Below are 22768 nucleotides of genomic sequence, written 5' to 3'. Positions count from 1 at the left end.
AAAAATATTAAACTCCAAAGGATAAGAAAAACAGAAAAGGAGGCAATAGCTATCAAATTTTTTAACCCAGAAAGATGGGAAGGATGAAAGAGAACTGAAGGCTAAGCTAAAGTTGGGAAAGGTGAAATCTGACTCAGCTTCTCAGAATCTACAGCTCAGAAGTGGGTGGCATGTGGTTCTTCTAGAAATGAGGCATCAGGTCTTCTCAACTATAAGTCAGAAGCCTTTAAAATTTGTATCCTCCACAAAACTAAAAATCAACCATCAATATGAACAAAATTTTTTTAAAAAAAAGGATAGAGAAAGAATATGGGAAAGGAATCCCCAATATGATGGAAAGAGAGAGCCTAGGATGACAGAGTGACAGAGATCTACCAGGTGATTAGCTCCACCCATCTAGGCTGGTACAGGAAGCCTCTTGGGGATTTCTTTCTTTCTTTCTTTCTCTCTCTCTCTCTCTCTCTCTCTCTCTCTCTCTCTCTTTCTTTCTTTCTGTACTGGAATCAAACCCAGGGCCTCATGGGTGCTATGCAACACTCCACCACTGAGTTACACCCCTAGCCGTTTTGATTTGATTTGATTTTGATTTTGAGACAGGGTCTCATTAAGTTGCCTAGGCTGGCCTTGAACAGGCCACTCTCCTGCCTCAGCTTCCTGAGTAGCTAGGATTACAGGTGTGCAACCACTGCGTCGGCTGAAGAAGCTTCTTTAGGTAAGTAAAACTGATAGAGTTCTCGCTATATCTGAACATATTAAGAGGAACTTTAGATAATTGATGAAGAATTTGGGAATTGAACTGTAAATACATAAAAATTAAGGAAATGACCTTATTATTTATAGCTTCAGGAAAAACAAACTCATGCAAGATTATTTATAGCTTCAGGGAAAACAATCTCATGCAAGGAAAACAAGAAATCAAGGTTAAATTCGAGATTTGGCATGTATGTATATATTCGTGTGTTGGAAACAAGCAAGGAAAGATAATAAATCTTCTTTAATAGTGTCAGGTCAATAGATAAATGTCTAAAACCAAGAGCTAACAAAATCAGCAAGTGGCAGCACAAATCTATTATTTAGAAACGTAGAGGTAATTACCAAAATATTTAGTTACAATAGGTGAATGTGGTTGACATTATGGGAGGAGGGAAAAATGGGTGGACACAGTTGGGCAAATGTTATAGAACTATTTAAATAAGTGTTATGTAAACTACATACATTTTTTAATAACAGTGAAAATCAAGGTGAAGGCATTGTCAGTGGCTTAATAGAGAGTTCCAGAAAGAAGAAGAAAAAATAGGACATGTAAAGACGGGGGTGGGGGGAGGGAGGATGGCTCATCTGAGGAACTGAACCAAGTTCAAGTATGATCAGCAGGGGAGTAGGAGGAGGAGAAAGGGGTTGATATTGAAATATGAAGGAAGAGAAATGAGGGATGAGCAGGGACCAGATCATGAACAGGCTTCAATTTTATCCTAAGATCAATGAAAATCCAATGAAGGATATTTTTCTCTTCAAGCAAGAAAGAAACTCAAAAGAACTTAAACCATGGGGAATTTTACTGTTTCGCTACACAACACAGTATCTAGAGGTAGGGTGTTTAATTCAGCAGTTCAGTGACAATATGAAAGGTCAAGTTCATTTCTTCTTTCGATTCTGCTCTTCTCAAGTGACAGGTCTGAGTCAGAATGGCAGCAACAGCCAGGTACTATTTCCACACACCCACCTTCAAAGGCTGGACACATCCTTGTGTCTATCCGTTATTCATTATTGCATCAAAACCTACCGCATCTAAACTTCCCATTCTAAAACCACCACTGTTTTACCTGCTCATGATTCTGTAAGTTGGCATTTTGGGTTTGTCTCAGCTGGAAAATTCTGCTGCGGCTCTATCGTGAACTCATTCACTTGCAGTTGGCTGGTGACCACCTGGGTCTGGATGGTCTAAGATAGCCCTATTCCCTGAAGTCTCAGCTGGATGGTTGGGCAGCTGGCTTCTCTGATCCATGAGTTCTCATTCCCCAGTTGACTGCGTTGGGCTTCCCCAAGTGGCAGTTTCAAGGCTGTTTCCCAAGGAGATGAGACCTGAAACTTCAAGAACTCTTGAGGTCTAGAGACCCACAGGGCACCACCTGTTCATCAAAGCAAGGTGGCCAGTCCAAATTCAAGGGATTGGGAGTAGGTTTCATCCCGCGATGGGAAAGAACAGCAATGTTATATTTAAAAGGTCTATACAGGCCAGGCATGGTGGTGCACACCTGTAATCCCAGTGGCTCGGGAGGCTGCAGGAGGAGGACCTTGAGTTCAAAGTCAGCCTTAGCAAAAGCGAGGTCCTAAGCAACTCAGTGAGACCCTGTCTCTAAATAAAGTACAAAATAGGACTGGGGATGTGGCTCTATAATCGAGTGCCCCTGAGTTCAATCCCAGTTATCAAAAAAAAAAAAAAAAAAAAAAAAAGGTACACATAAACAAGAGGTTTTAACTATGATGGTCAACTTCACAATAAATCTATCATAACCCACTTTTAAGAATAGGGAATATTTTTTCAAATGACAGTCAATGAATTATTCTCAGGCCATTTCTTTGACCAGCCACTGAGGAGGACAATGGAATTACAGTAGGCTTTCCAAATCATACAGTCTATATCCAGGGACTCAGCCAATGGAGGATTGAAAATACTTTAAAAACATTACATCTGTACTGAGCATGTACACACTTTGTCCCTATCATTATTACCTAAAAATACAGAAAAAACAGCTACTTACAGAGCATTTACATTGTATTAGGCATTATAAGTAATCTACAGACAATTTAAAGCACATGGGAGGATGTGCGTGGGTCACATACAAACACTATGTCATTTTTTTATAGCCTGCTTTTATTTTTTTGATTTCTTAAGTTGTCAATGGACCTTTATTTTGTTTATTTATATGCACTGCTGAGAATTGAACCCAGTGCCTCACACATGCTAGGCAAACGTTCTACCACTGAGTCAGCACCCCAGCCCCAACACTATGTCATTTTATAAAGAGACTGAGCACCTGCAGATTTTGGTGTCTGCAGGGACACTGCACTCTGATGGCCGACCCCACATTATGTATTCTTTGTCCTTCTCTGGCCCATATATTTAAATGAGACCTCTTAGGTCTCTTTAAATATATCATTCATTTTTGTCCCCTCTGATCCTGGAAGCAATACATGTCTCTTGTGGAAAATATAGAAAAAGCCACATACATATCCCAAATCCCTGTAGCCCTTTTAGATTTTGTTGTGGGCTATTATGGTTTGGAGCTGGAATGTCCACCAAAGGCTCATGTGCTGAAGGCTTGGTCCCCAGTGCAGCAATATTCAGAAGTGGGGCTTTTGGAAAGTGGTTGATTCATGAGGGTTCTGATGTAATCAATCAATTAATCCATTGAGGGGTTGAATGGACTATTGGGGAGTGGTGGAAGCTGTAGGAAGAGGGGCCTAGTTGGAAGAGGGAGGTCAGTGGGGAAATGCCCAGGAAGGGTATATCTTGATCCTGGTCCCTTCTACATTCTCTCTTTCTCTCTGTTTTCTTGCTACCACGAGGCAGTTTTGCTCTACCTCATGCTCCTGCTGCCATGATTTTTCTGCATCATTTTAGGACCAAAGCAATAGAGCCATCCCATTTTGGACTGAAACTTCTGAGACAATGAGTCCAAATAAATCTTTCCTCCTTTAAGTTGTTTTTCTCAAGTTACTTTGTCATAGCAATGAAAAGCTGACAAACACACTGGTTTTCCATATATCCCTGAAAGTGGTGATTAGGACTCCTTTGCAGTCCAAAGGAAGGAATCTACCCACTCTCTCTCAATAGGGTAAACTTGCTTTCTTTCTCAGCTCAGGTTCCAGGATATTTGGAAATAAAACAGTTTTTTTCCCCTCTAAGCCCCAATGGAAGAAAATTAACAAGTGTGTATGTATTTCCCTCTGTGCTTTTGTGCATTTCAAGCCTGTAATGGGGTTTGCTTCAATTTTTTTTTTAAATAATCAAGAGTTCAGGCAATTAAGTGGTTTCCCAACATCAAACAATTCAACAGTGAGAACTTATTACCACTCATGTCTCTCAGTGTTTCAAGGAAAATTTCTCCATTCATGTTAATTTGTTATCTCAAATGTGTTTTAAAATGAGCCTTAAGTGTACTATTTATAAGTAGGTGACAAAATTCTTTTAAAACTGCTTGAATAATAGAAAAAAAATGACATGCCTTTTAGAAAAGAAAATGGACCATAATAATATGAGGGAGAACATGGAAGAATGGATGTAATGGTTAGAATTAAAATGACGTCTGACAATTACTTTCAATTTGAACTGAGGTGAAGAAAATCAGAATTACAATACTCTTATGATTAAACTTTGATGAGATGAAAATGTCATCATTGTTTGATGAGGATTTTTTATTTGAGTTCAAAGAATATGAATGATTTAACCACAATGTACCAACACCACAGGGCTGAATAATCTATATTGGTATTTCTCAACTCTTCCTTATTGCAGGTCACTAGAGAAATCTCAGCTGCTCTCATTCTTCAGTTCTACTGTTTCCATAATATCAGCTTTTGGAACAACGAGATAAAACTCAAGTCCTTTGTGATAAGTTTTGACATTGAAACCTTGGAGTAGCTTAATATGGTGAAGTATTTCCAGGAGCCATGAGATTTAGCCTCATAACCTTTTTTTTTTTGTTGTTGTTGTTTTTTAAAGAAATAAATTTTAGGGACTAGATTTCTTGAAAGAAAGGGGGAGGTTTTGCTTTGCTTTTGCTTTCATGGCTGAAAATCAAGATGTAGTGAGTCCTTTCGTCCTACAGGAAGGGCTAACTATTTCTCTTGCCCTGACATTTTAACAATTAAAATTGAGATAAGGGTTTATGTTTGTCAAAGACGATGCATAGCCCAATTCTCTTTGGGGCACTAACGACCATAGAGGATGACAAGAGCATGCTGATTTAGCACAGGGACTTTTCCCTGTACAGGGGCAATTGCTATTTTAGTAATTCCTGCTCTGGGGATGGGGGCAGGAGAGCTAGGAGACCCTCTCTGCCTATTTCACTGTTACTGAACAATTAGTGTCCTTCTCTCTTTCTCTTCCCTTTTTTTTTTCTTTTTCCCCCTCTGGGAGCCTAAAATTTAAGCAAATAATTTTCCATTGTCATTGGTAATACATTTTTAAAGATTTATTTATGTGTTGTGTCTTTTGCCAGTCTGGAGTTGACATATTTGGGGACTGAGGCTACAGTCCTGCCGTCTAGAAACAAGGAGGTAATAGGTATATTCAGTCTTATTTTAGACAGACAAATCTTTTTCTTATTGAAGGAGAAAGTACTGGTAACAGTCATTCCATCCAATTATTTCCCAAACTTGTTGCCAGTGTGACAAGGTTACAATTTTACCCACTCAAAAAATACCTTTGCTTTGTTTTATTTTTTTTTTTAAATAAAATATAAGCAGTCTTTTAACTCTACAGGCTGGTTGAGGTAAGTAGTCATACAGTAGCTCAGATTATTGCCAAACACATTTACTGATGTCCTTATTAACATTTCACTAAAACAAATAGATGTGTGATAAATATATTTAATTTATTAGAATCCTCTACAGATCCGTGAACAAAATGGGCACTCGAGTCCATGTGGATTGGGTGATTAATAGGTCGATAAGGATTAATATACTTATTGACAATGCAAATTGGGTTGAGGGATTAAGCCTCAATGAAGGGCAAAGAGAAATTGTCCAATTAAGTAAATTAAAGAACTAGTTTTGAGCAAATCGTGGACGGTATATTGTGTAAGAGTTTTCTGTCCCACCTTTGCTCACAATTAGTGAGCGAAGAGTTTTCTTCAGCATTCAAGTCCTTTTCAAAAATAAACTTACACTCTATGTTTTGCTGATTTATTTTTGTGGCATTTGCACTTGAGCCTTTAAATCTTCCTTCAGAGGTGGTCGAAATGATAATCACAGATTAGGTCGGCCACAACTGAAAGGTTCCAGTGTATTGCAATCTCCATTGGATATGAAAGATCAAAGGCTTGGAAAAAGCAGATAATGAAAGTTGGCACTACTGGCACCCACAAACAGCCCAGCACAGAGACCCTGCAGGGCGGTGGCTGAGAGCAGAGAGTGGCAGACGATTGGGAGAACTTTGTGTGATTTAGGGGAATTATGTGGGGGATTGGGAATAATTGGGGTTCCAGTTTCTGCTATGCTATTAGATATGATTTGGGGTAATTTACTTATTGCCCTTGACCCTTGGTTTCTTTATCTTTGGAAATGGGAATGATAGTAATACATGCTTTATAATGAGTCTTAAAGACTAAATGATCGAGAATGATACTGAACAATGCTAAGGCCCCGTATATATGTACTCATAACTGATAATCATTATAATTCATTCATTTTTTTCTTCCTTTCTTACCCTTGGTTAATATTTTCATAATCCATAGCTTTTCTGTGTAAAGTGGATCTTGAAGGGGGATAAAGGAATACAGGTTATGATTTCCTTTTGCTCACAGATTAAAGTAATACCTTTAGATCAGAATGTTTCTTCTATCCACCCATCCATGCATCCATGTACCTTCCATTGACTGTACGCTAGCCATGTGCTATCCTTGTGATATGCAAAAAGGTTATAAATATCAGGGTCCTGCTTTCTCAGAGACTTCTGAATATGTGGAGGTAGAAGAACTCAGCTCAGCTTTTCAGGGTACTCAATGTCTCCTTAAACCCAAACAAGAAGTGGAAAAACTGAAAAATATTAAGAATTAATTCAGGTGATGTATTCTTTTGGACGGTTTCCAAGCAGGGTAATTATCTAAAAGCAGGCTGATATTATATCTTCAGCTTTCCATGCTTGTTAAAATAGTTTTCTTGCTGAAATACTCAATGAGCTAAATTCCATCTAACATCTGGGCATTGTCTAAATAGAGCAATGAAAATATGTCTTGTTGCTTACACATTGGGTATAAATTTCAGAAATCCAATTAGTGTTTTATTCTTTGTGTGCATTTCTCTTTTTCTTTGGTGTTTCAGCTAATTTTGGGATCTTACCTGCAACTATAAGAATTCAAATATTTAGCATACAATCATGTAGCAAAACAACAACAACAACAACAACAAAAAAAACCTAGATTGAAGAATAGTGTTTTGCGGCTTTTCCTAATGATTGTAAGACAGTCATTAATTTCTTTATCCATACAACAAGAACTTATTTATTTTTATTTTTGTCTTTTGGGTAATTGGCATTTTACCACTGAAGCATAACCCCAGCCTTTTTTTTTTTTTTTTAATTTTGTATTTTAAGACAGGGTCTTGTGAAGTTACTGAAATTATCACTAAGTTGCAGAGGCTGGCCTTGAACTTGTGATCCTCCTGTCTCAGACACCCAAGTTATTGGGATTATAGGAGTGTACCACCATGCCCAGCAACAAGAACTTACTGAGTGAAATGTCAAGCCTCAATGACTATGGCTGGGCATGAGAATGGGAAAGATAATAAAACACAGTGTTAGCCCTTAAGGAGTTTAGACTCTGGCGAAAGAGACAGATACCTACACGAATAACTTCACTCCAATATCACAATCGCTGAGAGGTACTGGCTCCTAGGCATCATTGATACTGCATCGGATAGGTTGCACCTTACATTAATGATTATCCTCGGTCCTTTACTGAGCATCTATAATCTCTCAAAATTGAGAAGGCCCTCAAACCAAGAACCCAAGAGGGTAAACCAGTACTCATGGAGCCTACATTATCCATCTGGGTAGGCAGAATCTGCCAAGTGCCCTGTGGATGGATCATTTATTTAGCGATACTAGCATCAATTGAGTTTTCACTCTTAGACTCATTGAAATGATAGTTGATATCCCATGGTCCATTTTGCATAGATGGTCCATTTTGCATAGATGCAGACATTCTGAATTAAGCCTGCGAAAGCATAATTTTCGCTGACTATATCAGGGCCTACCACAGGGTACACTCTGCAGGCTTTCAAAAAACTACATTTGATCTTGTGGATTCTGCCACCATTTCATTTGGTGCTAATTACACTCAAATACCTAAACCTCCTATTTAGTTTAAAGGAATCTCATCAACTCTAACTTGCAAAAACTATGAATGGATTTTCGAACACCATTAGACACAAGTTTACCTTTAAAACATTTGAAAGTTTATTTGCACAAGCTGAGTAGTATGAGATGCAACATGATTTGTGGAAGTCAACCCCCATGCTAAGATTTTAATAGATTATTCCAAATATTAGACATTACAGTTGAAATCTTTTTAACATTAGCTCTAATGTTGGAATAACATTTCAGTTAATAAATAACTGTGAATATAACCATATGTTCAGTCTATTCTCCTTACTTCATCATGAATTACAATTTTATTGTGATTGGGGTCATAAAAGTGATAAATAATTATGTATATATATTAATAAATTGCATATTGATTTCATTAATCCTGAAGAGAATCTTGAGATACATCCTAATGGTTGTATAAATTAGGTGTAGTTTTTAGCGCTTTGATTTTCAACATAAACAGGTAACACTGTAACTGCTTTTCAATTTAGTGTTCACTGCACATACTGTATAATATTTACCTGATATGTATTTTCACAGGTTATCAGTAGTCATTTGGAAAAGTGAGTGGCCACGGTTTTTGATTCTTGAATTAAATGTCTTCCATTTAATTCAATTCGGAATCACAGGGTTCAAAAGTCAGCACAGTTTCAGTGATTGGAAAAGTATTAAAACACAAATGTAAGCTCACAAAATTTGAGGTAAAGAAAGTGATTCTTGTTACATTACACTTTCCAGAGTATAACCACATTTTCCACATAACTTTCATGCCATTAACATATTAGGGAAGATACAGTTACCATCAGGTATAAAATATTCTGAATTCACATATTATATGGTGCATAGGCAAAGAATTTATATTGGCTTTTGTATTTTTTTGGATGAGGTTGTCTGCTCAGCCCAGACTGCCGTCTTCAGTTGTTACAGAGGCAATTTATCTGTGTGGGGATGGTATCAACATGCTGCCGCAAAGGACCTTGCCAGGATTAATTTTAGCATTTGCATTTGTTATTTCATTTTGGAGTTTCCTATTGTTATGGAGTTTCAGCCAATGCACATGTTGCCTGGATTCATGGTCTAGAAGAATATTCTATGCTGTTTGGAATCAGAACTCCAATAAAACAGACAGCTCATTTCCATCATATGTATTTTCCAAATATTTCTAATCTTGTAAAATCTTAACACTGGGCAGCAGCTCCAAGTAGTGCCTCTGAGCTACAGCAGAAAAAATGCTCATGAGAACTTATGGAAAGTGTCAAATGACAGGAACAGCTATTTAGAGGCCAGAAAATAGTTTCTTCCAAGTGTAAAAAGCTTAGGACTTTGGAAAGAAAATGTCAGCTTCAACAGGGGTAATATACATTCACAATTGGGGCTCTTAAGTTTTTAAGAAAGCCTCAAAATCTTGAAAAAAAGGAAGATTGTGTTTTTTTCCCCCAGTTTGATCAGCTCTGCATTATCAGTGAAGGGAGCACCTTCTGATTTGGGGGTGTTTGTGTGCTCTTCCCGAGGGAAGAGGTGGTTGGCATTGTTCCATGGCTGGGTATAATTCATTTATGTCTTCCCGTTTTTTTTCTCTCTGATCTCTTCTCTCTGTATCTGTCAGCTGTAGTCTCTTGGGAACAGCACTCTGCACTTCATTAATAAGAAGGGATTAAAGGAAAAAGCCCGTAGTCTGCTAATACACTTGGATAATTTGGTGCCATCTACAAGGCAGCAGACCCCTGCTGCATAGATGTCATTAGAAAGGTACAATTTCATTACTTTTTACTGGCAGAGCCTTGAGTGAAATACAAAATATGTTGTCTCACATGCAGGGAAAAGGAGCGCTAAAGCTTTCATTCACTTCCTACCCTAAATGCAGTAGAATGCAAAAAACATTTTATGATTTCCAAGTTTATATTGCCTTACTTCAGTAATATAGGGAATCATGCTTTTATTAAACATTGAGCAAAATGAAGATGAAAAGGAAATTATTTGCATTCTTAAGCCCCATATGAGATTTATATCTTTTTATTAACTCACACACGTTTTGAGTACCTACTATGTGTGTGGTGCTCTGCTAGCTGCTAGGAAACAAATTACAAAAACATCATTCACTCTTCTATTTAAATCCCTAACTTATTGAATGCTACAATTGGAAGTGAGTGTAAAAGTAAGTGCACATGTAGTAAACCATATGGCAGAATAAAAATGATAATAAACCAGTATTTTGTAAGCGTATTCAGAAATCTGTTTATTCCTTATTAACTAAATTTATTTTTGAACTGACGTGTTTGCTGATGGTTGGTATTACCTTTTGAACCACCCTGATCTTAAGTCTTTAGTGGTAAATTGAGCAAACATTTGAAAAAATGGGCATAAGCCACCTTTGGGAGCTTTGCACCCTGGTTTCTATGGGTGCCACCCTGTCCCTGGCATAGTGTGTGGTGTGGCCCTGCCCTGTGCCCCTGAGGAAAGGACCTGTGCTGTAGGTACCTGCTGTGAAATATGCCAGGGGCACTTGCGGGCCTCACACTGGCTTGGGGATGCTGGGGGGAATCTTGAGCATCACTCTTTCTTAGCACCAAAGAGAATCAGGTTTAATAGTGGTCCATTATCTCGCAGCCACAGACACACAACTGCCATTAACACTAAAAGGAGACACACGGTTGGAACTATCTGGGGAGAAGAAAGCCCTTGGTTAGGAGGTATTTACAAGCCATTCCTCGCAGTGATGGGTCTTTGCTTTTCTACTACCAGCTTTTGTTCAGTGAAATTGACATTTGCTGCTCTTTGTTTAAAATGAAGTCTAGACTAGACGGTTAAGAGGATAGGAACTGGGGTTTTCAGAGAACATTCTATGAACAAAAAGCAAAGCAGCAGGAAAAACAAATTATTTTTTACAAGTAAACTGGTCAGTAACAAAAATATATTAAAGACATCTTAGGTACAATATCTCTACAAATGAAAGGTTTGTCAAATAGCTTTGAAAGCTAACTGTTTAGATGTTGTCACCTTCCTATGCTGCCGCCATGTCCTGCCTTGTCTGTCATACATTTTAATTCACTCAAATATCATTGCACTTGCAGTAAAGATTATGAAGAAATGTCACAAGAAGTGAGGGAGCAGCAGAGTTGGGCCTGGGCAGAACAAATACACACTTTCTAGAGTGAGCAGGACTCAGGGTTCATAACCAATAAAATACCAACTAGTTAAGTTCTTGTTGTCAAAACTTTGTCTCTGCTAATGTTTACATAGAGATAATAAAAATTACAAACAAAACCCCAGTTTTACCAATAAACTAAAAGAAAAAAAAAGCAAAGTGGTTTAGTGGTTAAAAGTTTAGATTGTTAACCTTGTGTGGTGCATTTGAGGATGTGCACTGAAAACAGATCAACCATTTGATACCAGAATACAGATTTCCTTTTGCCTTGTGATTTTTCCATGATGGTAACTTTTCCCCACCCCCATTAAGATTTCATACATATGCTTGTTCTGAATCCAAATAGGTGTCTCTTATGGTTGGGATGTTTTATTAGATGAAACTAATAAATACGCGGGATTTCAGAATGTTTTTCTTTTCCAATTTCTGGACTTTAGTTCCACATTACCTTGGATACTGAGGAAGAGGAAGGATTATAATAAATTGGAGTTGGGTTTAAAAGTCAGTATTTGCAATATGATTGGAAACAATTAACAATGATCCTTGTTAATATCCTTTTGCCGAGGTAGTTTATAAATAAGAGATTGCCCATAAAAAAAAAACTTGATGTATTTTATCTCAAGTGTGCATGATCCTGTGACATTCTGCATTTTGTCATTATTCAACTCAATTTAATGGAATAAATTCAAGTGAGAATTGACAATACTAAGTTCTGGTAAAGGAGAAATAATTTGATAGGTGTGTCTATATATTTTGTAAGGCAAGACTTAGCCCAATCTTGATATACATTTTAAATAGATTATTAATGAAAGTTCAAAAAACTCTATACCTAGGTAAGCTAGATATATAGTTCCAAAAAGTCTTCTTTTTTTGAAATTCACAATAGATTTCTTCCTTTCCTCCTTGGTAAATAATGAAATATTTATTGTTTAGACTGAGTAATATGACATGAAATAACAAATCTGCACATGTCTAATTTATAACAAATCTGTCTCCTTAATGGGTGGAAGGAAATCTGAAGACCGTTCTAAGGGGTCTCTTCTGCTTTCAGTGCTATCTTCTAGTCATACTGAAGACAATACCTCTCCAGATGGGTCTTTCCCTTTTTTCTCCTCTCCCCGGTCAATGTCAATCACATGTACCACTCCAGGTTTCAGAATCAAGTCCTCGGTTTCCACCTGACTCCTGTTGTCCTCCACTTCCATATAGCTCCCTTTGGTTTGCTGGGCAGCTTTGCTGAAGGCTTCCTTAAAACGACGTTTGAGTTCAACATCTGGACAGAAGACATATTCATAAAGACCACCAGCGAGGACAGCTCCTATTATTGGTCCAACCCAGTATATCTGGGGGAAAGATGGAAGAGGATAGAGTGTGAGTAAAGAAAGCTTTTCTGTTGAACAACTCATGAGTATAGAATTCAGCTGGGTTAAATTAAAGAGAGCAAATGTGTCATACATAAAAATGAGGGGAATTTACAAGGAACTAAGAACATATGCCCAATCCCCATCAGAAATTCATGAATTATTAAATAACATTTGAACGGAAGACAACTTTTATTTCCTCTCGTCTTCCTTTCATTAATTGTATTTTCCCATCTTCTGATAATTGTTTAAATAAAAACACTAGGAATTGTTCAACTAAATTAGAAAAAAAAAAGGAATTTCTGGAGAGTACTTCTCTTATTTACTCAATATTGCCATCCTACTTTGATTTTCTGCATAATCAAGACCATAGTACAGTTTAATCATTTGGGGCTTTAGTTATTCAGTAGAGCATGGCAAATGGAATCCCAGTTCTATCACTTAGTAATTTTGTGAGTGCTTACATCTGTGGCTTAATTTCTTATGCCTTAATTTCCTCATCTGCAAAGCAGGGATTATAATAATACAGACATAATGTGAAGATTAAATGGAATAATCCTGATAAAGTATTTAATAGGTTCCAGCTTATAGTAACCAGCACCATCCTATGCTTCTTAGACAATTTAAAGATGTAGGCAACTATACTGGCTATGTTATTATTTTCCTCACATTCCTTGCTTTTTCTCATTAAAATTTAGTGATTTGATTTAATAGAAAACCCCATGGTTCATTCATTTCTCTTATTGTAGAGAGTTCTCCTTTCCATGGTGGCTTGGTGAATAGAGACTGTATTTATGAATGATAGCTAGTCACAGTCGAGCAATTTTTCAGAAATGCAATAAATGAAGCTTTTATCATATCACTTATATGCCTTGAATAAACTAAGTTTTGAGTCTGAATGAACCACAACAATTGTTTTAGAGTACAGATATGCTGTAGGGTATTAGAGGCACTTTCAACAGGTTCACTTAGAAAACAAATACTGTTGGTTGAACCCTTTTTCTGAGCTGCTGTAATTGGCACTTTTCTTGTATCACCTCATTTAATTCTAACAGTAACCTTTGAGATAGATTTTATTATTAATATCTACCTTTTATAGAGAAGACAACAGACAGTCTGAGAGGGTAAGAAACTTGCTTAAGATTTCATTTTTAGCAAGTGGTTGAGCTATAATTTCAGGCCTAACTTCAAAACTCTCTTTTGAACCATTGTACAGTTTTCTACTATACAATACTTCTTTCACTTGAACAAAAACGTGATAAATGTTTCTTGCTTAAAACAGCCTCTGGAAATTAATCATTCTTAGCAGCCTCCTTGTAAAATCTAAAGAAAATTCAAGCTTTAAGCTGAGACTGAACACATGTTCTTAACAGGGAAACTGTTGCATAGATTGACTAGAAGAACCAAGCTCCTTATCCTGAATGTGAAAAGCCTGTAGGTGACTTTATCTTCTACTTGCCCTCTAAAGGAGAAATGAGAGACCTCCTCTAAATGTCTTTGCTCTTTGTTCCTCTGGCAAGATCTCATTAGATTAGTACCAGTTCAAGGCTCCAAATCCCACAGGAGAACAGGCAATGCTAAATAATTGCTTCTGTTTCCCAAAACACCTATGAAGGGCGCAGCTAGCTGCATGTTCTCAAAAGTAAACAAATCTCAGTGCCAAGTCACTATTCCAAAATGAAGGAATATGTACTTTAAAGTGACTTTTTAAATTTTGCAGAGTTTTTTTTTTGTGCAAAAAATATAGAAAATATGTAGAAGTATAAAGAAAACTAAAATTATGTTGTTATAACATACAAAAATCACAGTTTGTAATTTGATGGTATTTATAGTCTACAAAGGTACCTTAAATTGATTTTAAATTTCACATAACCACTTCTATAAGTAGACATTCATTTTTAGAAAGATTGATGTCATAAAATAGCAAATCTTTTGAGATGTAAATGGAAATATCAGTGGCAAAATGACCAATCTTTTTTTTTTTTTTGAAGAGAGAGAAGGGTGGGGGGGGGGAGAGAGAGAGAGAGAGAGAGAGAGAGAGAGAGAGAGAGAGAGAGAGACTTTTTAAATATTTATTTTTTATTTTTTGGTGGAACAACATCTTTTTATTTTATTTTTTTTTCATGTGGTGCTGAGGATCAAACCCAGCGCCCCATGCATGCCAGGCGAGCGCACTACCACTAGAGCCACATCCCCAGCCTGACCAATCTTAAAAATGGCATTATTAGCCAAGTCTTTGCGTGGTCATGTCCAAAATTCTGCTTTTGAACACTAGCTCTCATACTGTTATTTAATATTACAAATTACTTTTTAAAACTCTGTACACTTTTTATAGAGCAAATACATGTAGCAACTGTGCAATATTTTCTTCTTTGCAATGTTACACCACAGTGGAGTGGGTGTGACTAGGTCAGTAACCACCAAATGCATAAGATCAAAACCCAAATAACATACTTTGCTATATTCATGAATATTTTTTAAAATGTAAAATAATATTGGCAACATATGAATGACAATAAAAGTCCCAATTTAGGTTGGCTTACAAACGTCTCTATTTATATTGGTTATTCTTAGTCAATGTATGAATGGCCTTCATGAAGGCCTCATGACTCACTCACTGGATTTAAATTCCTTTGCTGTAAATTCCAATGGAAACAAATTTGATCATGGTATCTACATATGGAGCTCACAATTCTTTGGAACCATTGCCACCTCATTAATAAGTAGGTTAGACTTGAGATTGAAAAGCGTGCCTTTTCTGAGAGTCATTTATTTTTCCAGCTATGATTATGGTGATAATAGCATAAACATTTGTACCATTTATTCTGCACCATCTGTAGTTCAAATGCTTCCAACTCGCATACTATTAATTAGGTTATGCTTTTGTAAACAAAAAAAAGGTAAATATTTTTGATAAGAATGGTGCTTTTAAATATTTCTTTCTTTTTAATTTTTCAAATAAATTTATTTTCTGTTATTTCTGTTATTTTCTTTCAATTATTTAAACACCATATTTATCACACCATTCTCATTCTAATTTGTTCCACATAGGCGACCTCCCTGTGCGGTGTATTCTGCTGCAGCCTGTCAGATACAGTGCTCAGACTCGCATTCAAAAGAAAGATTATTACTGCAGGCCCAGAAGAGATATAAGATGAGATGTTTTGCAGCAGATCTGTGCTAAACTTTCCTTAGTCTTTATGAAAGATGCAATAAAGCCAGAGTCAAAGTTGGGGGAAATGCAACAGAAACAAGTGAGTAAGATAATGAAAAAAGAAAGCCTCGTGGATAATTATCCTCAACTCTAAGAAGACAGGAATTGTACACATGATGGTTACCCAGTGGTTTTCCCAATTTCCCATGATAACTGCAGGTCCAAAGGATCGGGCTGGATTCATACTGGCACCAGTGTAATTGATCTATAGGGAAAAAAGAAAGCAGGGTCAGTCATAGCTGAAAGAAGGCTGCAAACAGGTCCTGTGCAATTTGCTGTATTATTTGTCAAGTCAGAAGAACCTCAAGATGTTAGCTACTATATCAACATTCTCATCACATAGTTGGCAAAAATGACCACCTAAAATGGACAAGGCAGGATTCTAAAGAGCTATAGCTGTAAAACACAACCTCTTTGGGCCAGCTCTAGTGTGAGGATAAATGAGATGGATCAATTATTTAAATGGACTTGGAAACTTACTGCAAATAGATGTCCAATTGCAACAGAAAATCCAATTGCTAAAGCTATTGAACCAGTGACATCAGTCCGTTTGGAATCACAGCTGGCAAAAATAGTAAACACCAACTGAAATGTGATTATCAACTCCACCAGGAGACCGTGACCAGCAGTAAGATTTCCATGAACCTGAAGAGAGAAAAACATTTCATTGGAAGTGAAGCAAGAGTACATTTCTCTGACTACAAATCATTATGAAAGGCATGTTTTTTTCTGTATAGAAAATAATCATTAATTTGAATCTTCCACCCCATCTCCAGTTGAGACCTCTGACCTTTCCATCTTCCAAAAAGAAGGAATAAATTTACACTCATTTTGGGCTATTGAAGATAATTACTTTTATAAAGACTAAGTAGGAGTTTGTGCTGAATTTTCTTTTCTACAAAGGAAGCTAAATGTGCCACTGCTGCACTTATTAAAGACTTTCATGAGAGACAATTTTATTAGCAATGATTAAATCCATTTATTAAGTTTAGATGAATTAATATATATCTCAATTAAAACTTAAGGAGTGTGTGTATATATAAAATCAACCTTGGTTCTGAGATTAAAAAATGCTATTCCTAATCAGTGAAGAACAAAACAAGGATCAAATGTCAATTTGCTTTTGTTTTTGTTTTTGGTACCAGGGATTGAACTCAGGGGTGCTCAACCACTGAGCCACAGCCCCAGCCCTTTTTTGTATTTTATTTAGAACAGAGTCTCATTGAGTTGTTTAGTGCCTCACTTTTGCTGAGGCTGGCTTTGAACTCTTGATCCTCCTGCCACAGCCTCTCAAGGTGCTAGGACTACAGGCATGCACCACTGTACCTGGCTCAATTTGTTTTTTTTTTTTTTTAAGTGTGACTCTTCATGGAGATCATTTTAAATCTCATGAACATGAGAGGAAATAAAATAATTTCTTCTGCAACCAAAGGGTAATTGTAAATGCCTTAAGATAAATATACAATTAGTACAGATATCGGGATGGAGAGAGAGGAAAAAATCAAAATCGTGGTTGTGCTACCTAGACTTGGCTATTTTCAAGTCATTCAAGAGCTATCAATTTTATGAATGTCTCTTGGCCACTAGGGTGGCATTCATCAGAGTCTGAAAGCACCGTGGAGTCCTAGTCTGCAAAGAAGAGCTTAAGAGACTACCGTGGTGACTCCCAGGCCTCCCACCACACTGGGAGGTGTGACCAGGTAGAGAATCCCGGCTCCAATGATGGCCCCCAGGCACTGGGCTGCGATGTAGAAGACGGACTTGGCGATACTGATCTTCCTGGTGCACACCATGGCCACCGTCACAGCAGGATTGATGTGGCCACCGCTGATGTGGCCAAAGCACTGCACCATGGTGGCAATGCTGAGTCCAAAGCAGAGGGAGATGAGAACCATGTCCACAGGTAAGGGCTTCTCGGCTCCACCCCAGTTGATGGTGGAGCCCAGGCTGAGCAGGACAAAAATAAGCATGGCCAGAAATTCCGCTGTGACTGCCTTCCAGAAAGCTTGAGTCCACACCCCCTTGAAAGCCACCATGATGTTCTCTCTTCTACACAGAGGTCCACACTTACTGAAAGGAAAAACAAATGGGCGTCAGAAGTCACCAAACCAGCCTTTCAGTTGGAAGAGTTTATAAATTTAGAGGTGAGAGGCAGGGCCTGTAATCTTGTGGAGGACTTGGAGAGGGGCTGCCAAGCTTTATTGGCAAATCAAGAAAGAAGCTTCTAGAAAATCTCTTCAATAGTCAAGAGCTCCTTATTCTAGTGTTCTTTGATTTAATGTTCAAATACTATTCATTTGCATTATTCCTAGAAAGGAAACTGTCTAAATTCAAAGTTCCTTAAAAGGTTTTTTTTTTTGGTACTGGGAAGTGAACCCAGGGGGGTTATACCACTGAGCTACATCCTCAGCCTTTAATTTATTTTATTTATTTATTTTTTATTTTGAGACAGGGTTTCAGGCTGGCCTTGGACTTGCTATCCTCCTGTCTCAGCCTCCCACATTGCTTAAAATATTAAGAATAAAATAGTTAATTCCCTTAGACAAAATTTAAAATTTGTGCTACTTGTATGCTATTTAAATTCTGAACATAAAGCAGAAAACAGGCAAGTCTTTTTCAGCTTTGTACATTGTAGCTTCAAAATGACCTTTTGAAATGGGTTTGTAGAGCGGTCCCGCCCTCCTCCTAGCAGGTGGATTTAGGGGAGTCCAGCTAGGGAGCCAGGACTGCCTAAGACTGTGTTTTGACAGGTAAATTAGTGGAAAGAGAAGGTCTCAGTAAGGGGACTGGCATCGTGGTGCCAACAGACCGGGCCTGGCTGGGACAGGGACACTCCCTCCCTCCTCTTTCCTGCGCCAGGAGGGAGCCTGCTGCCAGCAGGAGGAGCAGGGGAGCCTGGAGCGGAGCCTGCAGAGGGACACTGTGCAGGAGAACGTGACAACCAAGGCCCCAGGGGACCTGGATCGCCTCTCGCAGGGCGGGGTCACGGCTAAGTGAAAACCTGCACACGCCTTGGGTCTGCGGGGCCGTGCAGAGGCGAGGGGAAGTTGGGGGTGACGATGCTTTTGAAAGGTTAGGAGAGGAATGGCAGCCCCTCCTAGTGTTCCATGCCCTCCTCAGGTAACCCAAAGGGGCTCCTGGAGGCTGGGAACGCAGAAAGCTGGCTCTGGTTACCTTGCTGCCTGCAGGGGGCAGAGCTCAGAGCTCAGAGCTCAGGACTAGGAAAAGGGGGTGTGGCAGCGGACACTGGTCTTCAGAGCAGAAGGCTCTAAAGAAAGAATTTTTTTCTGGGGTCGTCTTGACCTCCAGCCCTCTCTGGCAAAAAAAATGCCAGGAGATACCCCTTTGGGAGGACAGCAACCCCAGTTACCCCCTTAGCTGACACATTTGCTCTTATCCCTCACCTGCGATAATCATGAGAGCAAAAAAGTACAGGAAGCATTTAGCAAAGAATCTAACCACAGAGGACAGCAAAGGGTTAGGCAAAGATGCCCAGTACTTAAAAGAGATTAGAACTTTTACAGCTTCTGCCCCTGATACATTGTGGGTCCCTAATATCCGCCCCCATCACTTAGTGTCCCCAGGAGCCTGTGTTCTGCGAGGGCTGTAAGGAAATATGGCAGCAGATGGGGTTGGGGGGGGACTTTCCCTTCACCTTCAGCACCTCCCCTCAGCCTCTGGTTTGATATGAGGCTTAGCTTCCAACTTGGAAAAAGAAACCCACTATCTGCCCAGTTCTGGGTGGCAGGATAAAGGAAGGACTGGCTTCAGAAAGGGAAGAGCCAGCCATACCCCAAGCATCCCTTGCCCGAGTGAGCTCCTCTAAGTGAATCATGTAATTATGGAAAACCCCAGCTGGGATGACTCTGACATTACCCTCCCTAGGGGAAGAGAATGTCAGGAGATGAAAAGAGCACTTGGGACGGGCCAGCGAGGGTACTCCAGGAGAGGCATGAAAGCTGTCCCGCAGGGTGAGAAGCTCAGAGAACTCACGAACTGAAAAAGCAGTCATGAGAGTCATGCTGGAACTCACCAGTAGCTGGATGACCAAGGGGCAAAGGTGCTACCCTAGGTGCTGTCCTGTGTGGCCGGACTGAATGGGAGAAAAGAAGGGGACAGAGCAGGAAGCGATGGGGACTGGGTGAACAGGAAACAGTCCCTTTTCAACAGTGCAGGCCAGCACCCAGGAGAGGCGGTCCTGGAGAAGGCCAGCCTCCAGCCTCCAGCGACTCCCCTTCACCCCTTGCTTCAGCCCCTCCAGGAGTTCTGTCCCTGCTCATGCACACACCTGTCTACCTCTCCAGGGACTTAATTTTAAAAACTCAGTTGCTTTTCCAGCTTCCAATTTTCATCAGCCAGAGAAATTAAAAAACACAACACTCAAAGAACAAAACATATACTCCTTAAGGGTGCTTTTAGCCTTTTTCTAAAAACAGAAAAACAAACAAAAACAAAAACAACACACCCCCCCCCCCCCACCACCACAAATCTGATCTCCTTCTAGGCAGAGTAACCAGCCTCCCTTGGCTGGGAACCCTGAGGTTCACTGGCATGTAGGCACCTGTGGCCTTGCGAGGGCTCTCTCCAGTGTCACTCAAAACCCCCTTTACTATCATTAATGTTCTCTTACAGGTTCACGCTCACTGGAAATGGATCAACACAATTTGCTTTGCTTCTTTTGCCCCAGAACAAAGAGGACTTGTTGATGTGACCGGGTGGTAGTGAACCGGACACATTACTCTCTAGTTGAATGCCCAGCCTCATCCGCTCCTGGACAGCTGAATCCCCGGGTAAGTAATTTTTCTGATGAAAAAAATACAGACAGATTTACCTCCAGAGAGTAATTTCTCCATGCTCTCACAAATCTTTCAGTGGAGAATTTGGCTAAAAGGCATCCCTTTTCTTCTACCTTCTCTCTCCTCCTCTTCTGATTTTGCTCAGTGCTCAGACTTAAAAGAACCACCCATCTACCTTCGAGCTGCCTTCTAGATTCTGCCTAAGAAGGCACAGATATCTGCAACAAAAGAGTTTCATCTTTTGGCCCTGCACATTGTTGCCTTAAGGCAAAGAAGGACTTACCCCCACCGCCTTGCTGCGGGTCTGTCACTCATGCCTTCCCTGGCCAGAGTGCAGCGCTCATTGCCTGCCCCACAGCTCTCAGTGTGCTAGGAGTCAGATTACGGCCACTTGTCTGATTGGGTTTTTGGAGTGTAGGGGTGGAAAGATTCTGCACCATGTGGCAATCGCTAAGTTATATTTGAACTTGAAATCAACTTCTCAGTACCTGATCACTATAGACACAGGAACGTATCAGGAATGCAAAACATTTACTTACATCATGTTTCTTTAGCCAGTTATGGTTGCAAACAAAAAAATTTCCCCAAACCTTTATTTGAAATCTTCCTGCCACAAAGAAATGTTGAAAATTTGTCTTGTTTGTTGTTATGTTGTAGTTGAATTTGGATACCTATCAGAAAATGGATTTGTATTATCCAGGAGTTGAGATGAATTGCAATCTAGGTTTCTATGCATTTTTTTTTTTATTGAGTGTCAAATAGCCAATGAATTCTATTGGAAGTTTTTAATGTGAAAAGAAGCACAATATATAACTGTAACTCCATTTGTAACATAGGCAATACTGATTTGGATAATAAAAAATAAGGCAAAATAGGAAATAATGAGACGGCTCCAGAGTTCTCATCTGGATGCTATATTAATAATTTTGGGGTAAGAAGTAGCACATTTAAAAAATATAGAGACTGGATGGGGACAAAATGATGGAGGAATTGTAGGTAAATTCAATATTTGGAAACCAAGTATAAGGACTGACTATGTAATTTGTCAGTTACAAAGATTCTTTGCTCAAAAAATATATAGGATTTCAAAATTGCAATAGCAGGACATTAACCAAAGTGTGGGGCCCTTTTAATAGTGAGCCCAGTGCACAGGTCACATGCTCCTGAAAGTGACCTTGCCTAAGGAGCTTGAATTTTCAGAGGGAACAACAATTAGCACTTTTTTTTTAAATTGACCTCAGGTGGATAGGACTGGATTAATCATAATGCTCAGTTCGTGCTGTCATCACGGGTTCGTGTTTGGCTATCTTAACCAAAAATGTGATAATAACACATTTTTGGTTAAGATAGTAGATAATAGTATATCTATAGGTTCCTTTGTCTCTCCACCTACCACCTCATTTCAAATTGGATTTTTTTTTTCCAGAATGAAGTATGATGAGGAAGAAATACAGAGGGAAGACGGATTATGCTTTAAAACCTTTTGTTGTCTCATTTGTGTACTTAAGACAAGGACAATGAGTACAAAGTTCTCATTAGAATAGGGAATTAGAATGTTGAGTATGAATTTCAGAGGAGCACTTTATTCCCGTTTCAAGTATTCTCAGATAACAAAGATGTAGTTTACACTCTCTCTTTGTTTTCTCTTTTCTTTTTTTGGTACTGGGAATTGAATCTTGAATCCAGCTGTGCTTGACCATTGAGCCATACACCCAGTCCTTTTTATTTACTTTGAGAGAGGATCTCACTAAATTGTTGAGGCTGTTCTTGAACTTTCGATCTTCTTGCTTCAGCCTCTCTTGTCACTGGGATTATAGGCTTACACCACCACACCTGGCTGAGTTTATATTTTTAAGAATATGGTCGCACACTGATTATTGTGCACCAGTGCTTGCAGCCTTTAAAAAATATGCTCCCTGAAAGTTGGAATAAATTCTGATGAGAGGGGTAGGAAGGATTTATTTGAATCCAAGAACACTTGAAACGTTTCCTATTGAACCTTAAAACTTTTTACCATTTAGATTTAAGAACAAGATTTTAAAATGGTGCCCAATTTTTTAAATTTTATTTTTTTAAAAAAAATTTAAAAAATTGACTTTGCAGGCAGTTGTGCTAAATGTAATTGCCTTAACCTAAGAAGAAGAAGAAGTCAGGAGTGTT

General features: G+C 38.8%; 1 protein-coding gene across 2 annotated transcripts; it reads right to left on the bottom strand.

Annotated features, from left to right (window-relative positions):
- Window positions 1-8158: 8158 nt before the first annotated feature.
- Window positions 8159-20983, bottom strand: Aqp4 (aquaporin 4). 2 transcript variants are annotated; one of them, XM_076836973.1, is made up of 5 exons: window positions 20892-20983; window positions 17468-17882; window positions 16293-16457; window positions 15937-16017; window positions 8159-12580 (listed from the first exon to the last, which is right to left on the bottom strand). In XM_076836973.1, the coding sequence occupies exons 1-5, from the start codon at window positions 20921-20923 to the stop codon at window positions 12302-12304; spliced, it is 972 nt and encodes a 323-aa protein (XP_076693088.1). In that variant the 5' UTR covers window positions 20924-20983; the 3' UTR covers window positions 8159-12301. The 2 variants fall into 2 exon arrangements, with proteins under 2 accessions (XP_076693088.1, XP_076693089.1); XM_076836974.1 differs by lacking the exon at window positions 20892-20983 and adding an exon at window positions 20644-20882.
- Window positions 20984-22768: the final 1785 nt, after the last annotated feature.

Source organism: Callospermophilus lateralis, chromosome 17 (assembly GCF_048772815.1).
Source record: "Callospermophilus lateralis isolate mCalLat2 chromosome 17, mCalLat2.hap1, whole genome shotgun sequence".
Taxonomy (NCBI): Eukaryota; Metazoa; Chordata; class Mammalia; order Rodentia; family Sciuridae; genus Callospermophilus; species Callospermophilus lateralis.
The sequence above is the reverse complement of the archived record's forward strand: the minus strand, read 5'-3'. Positions and strand labels throughout refer to the sequence as shown.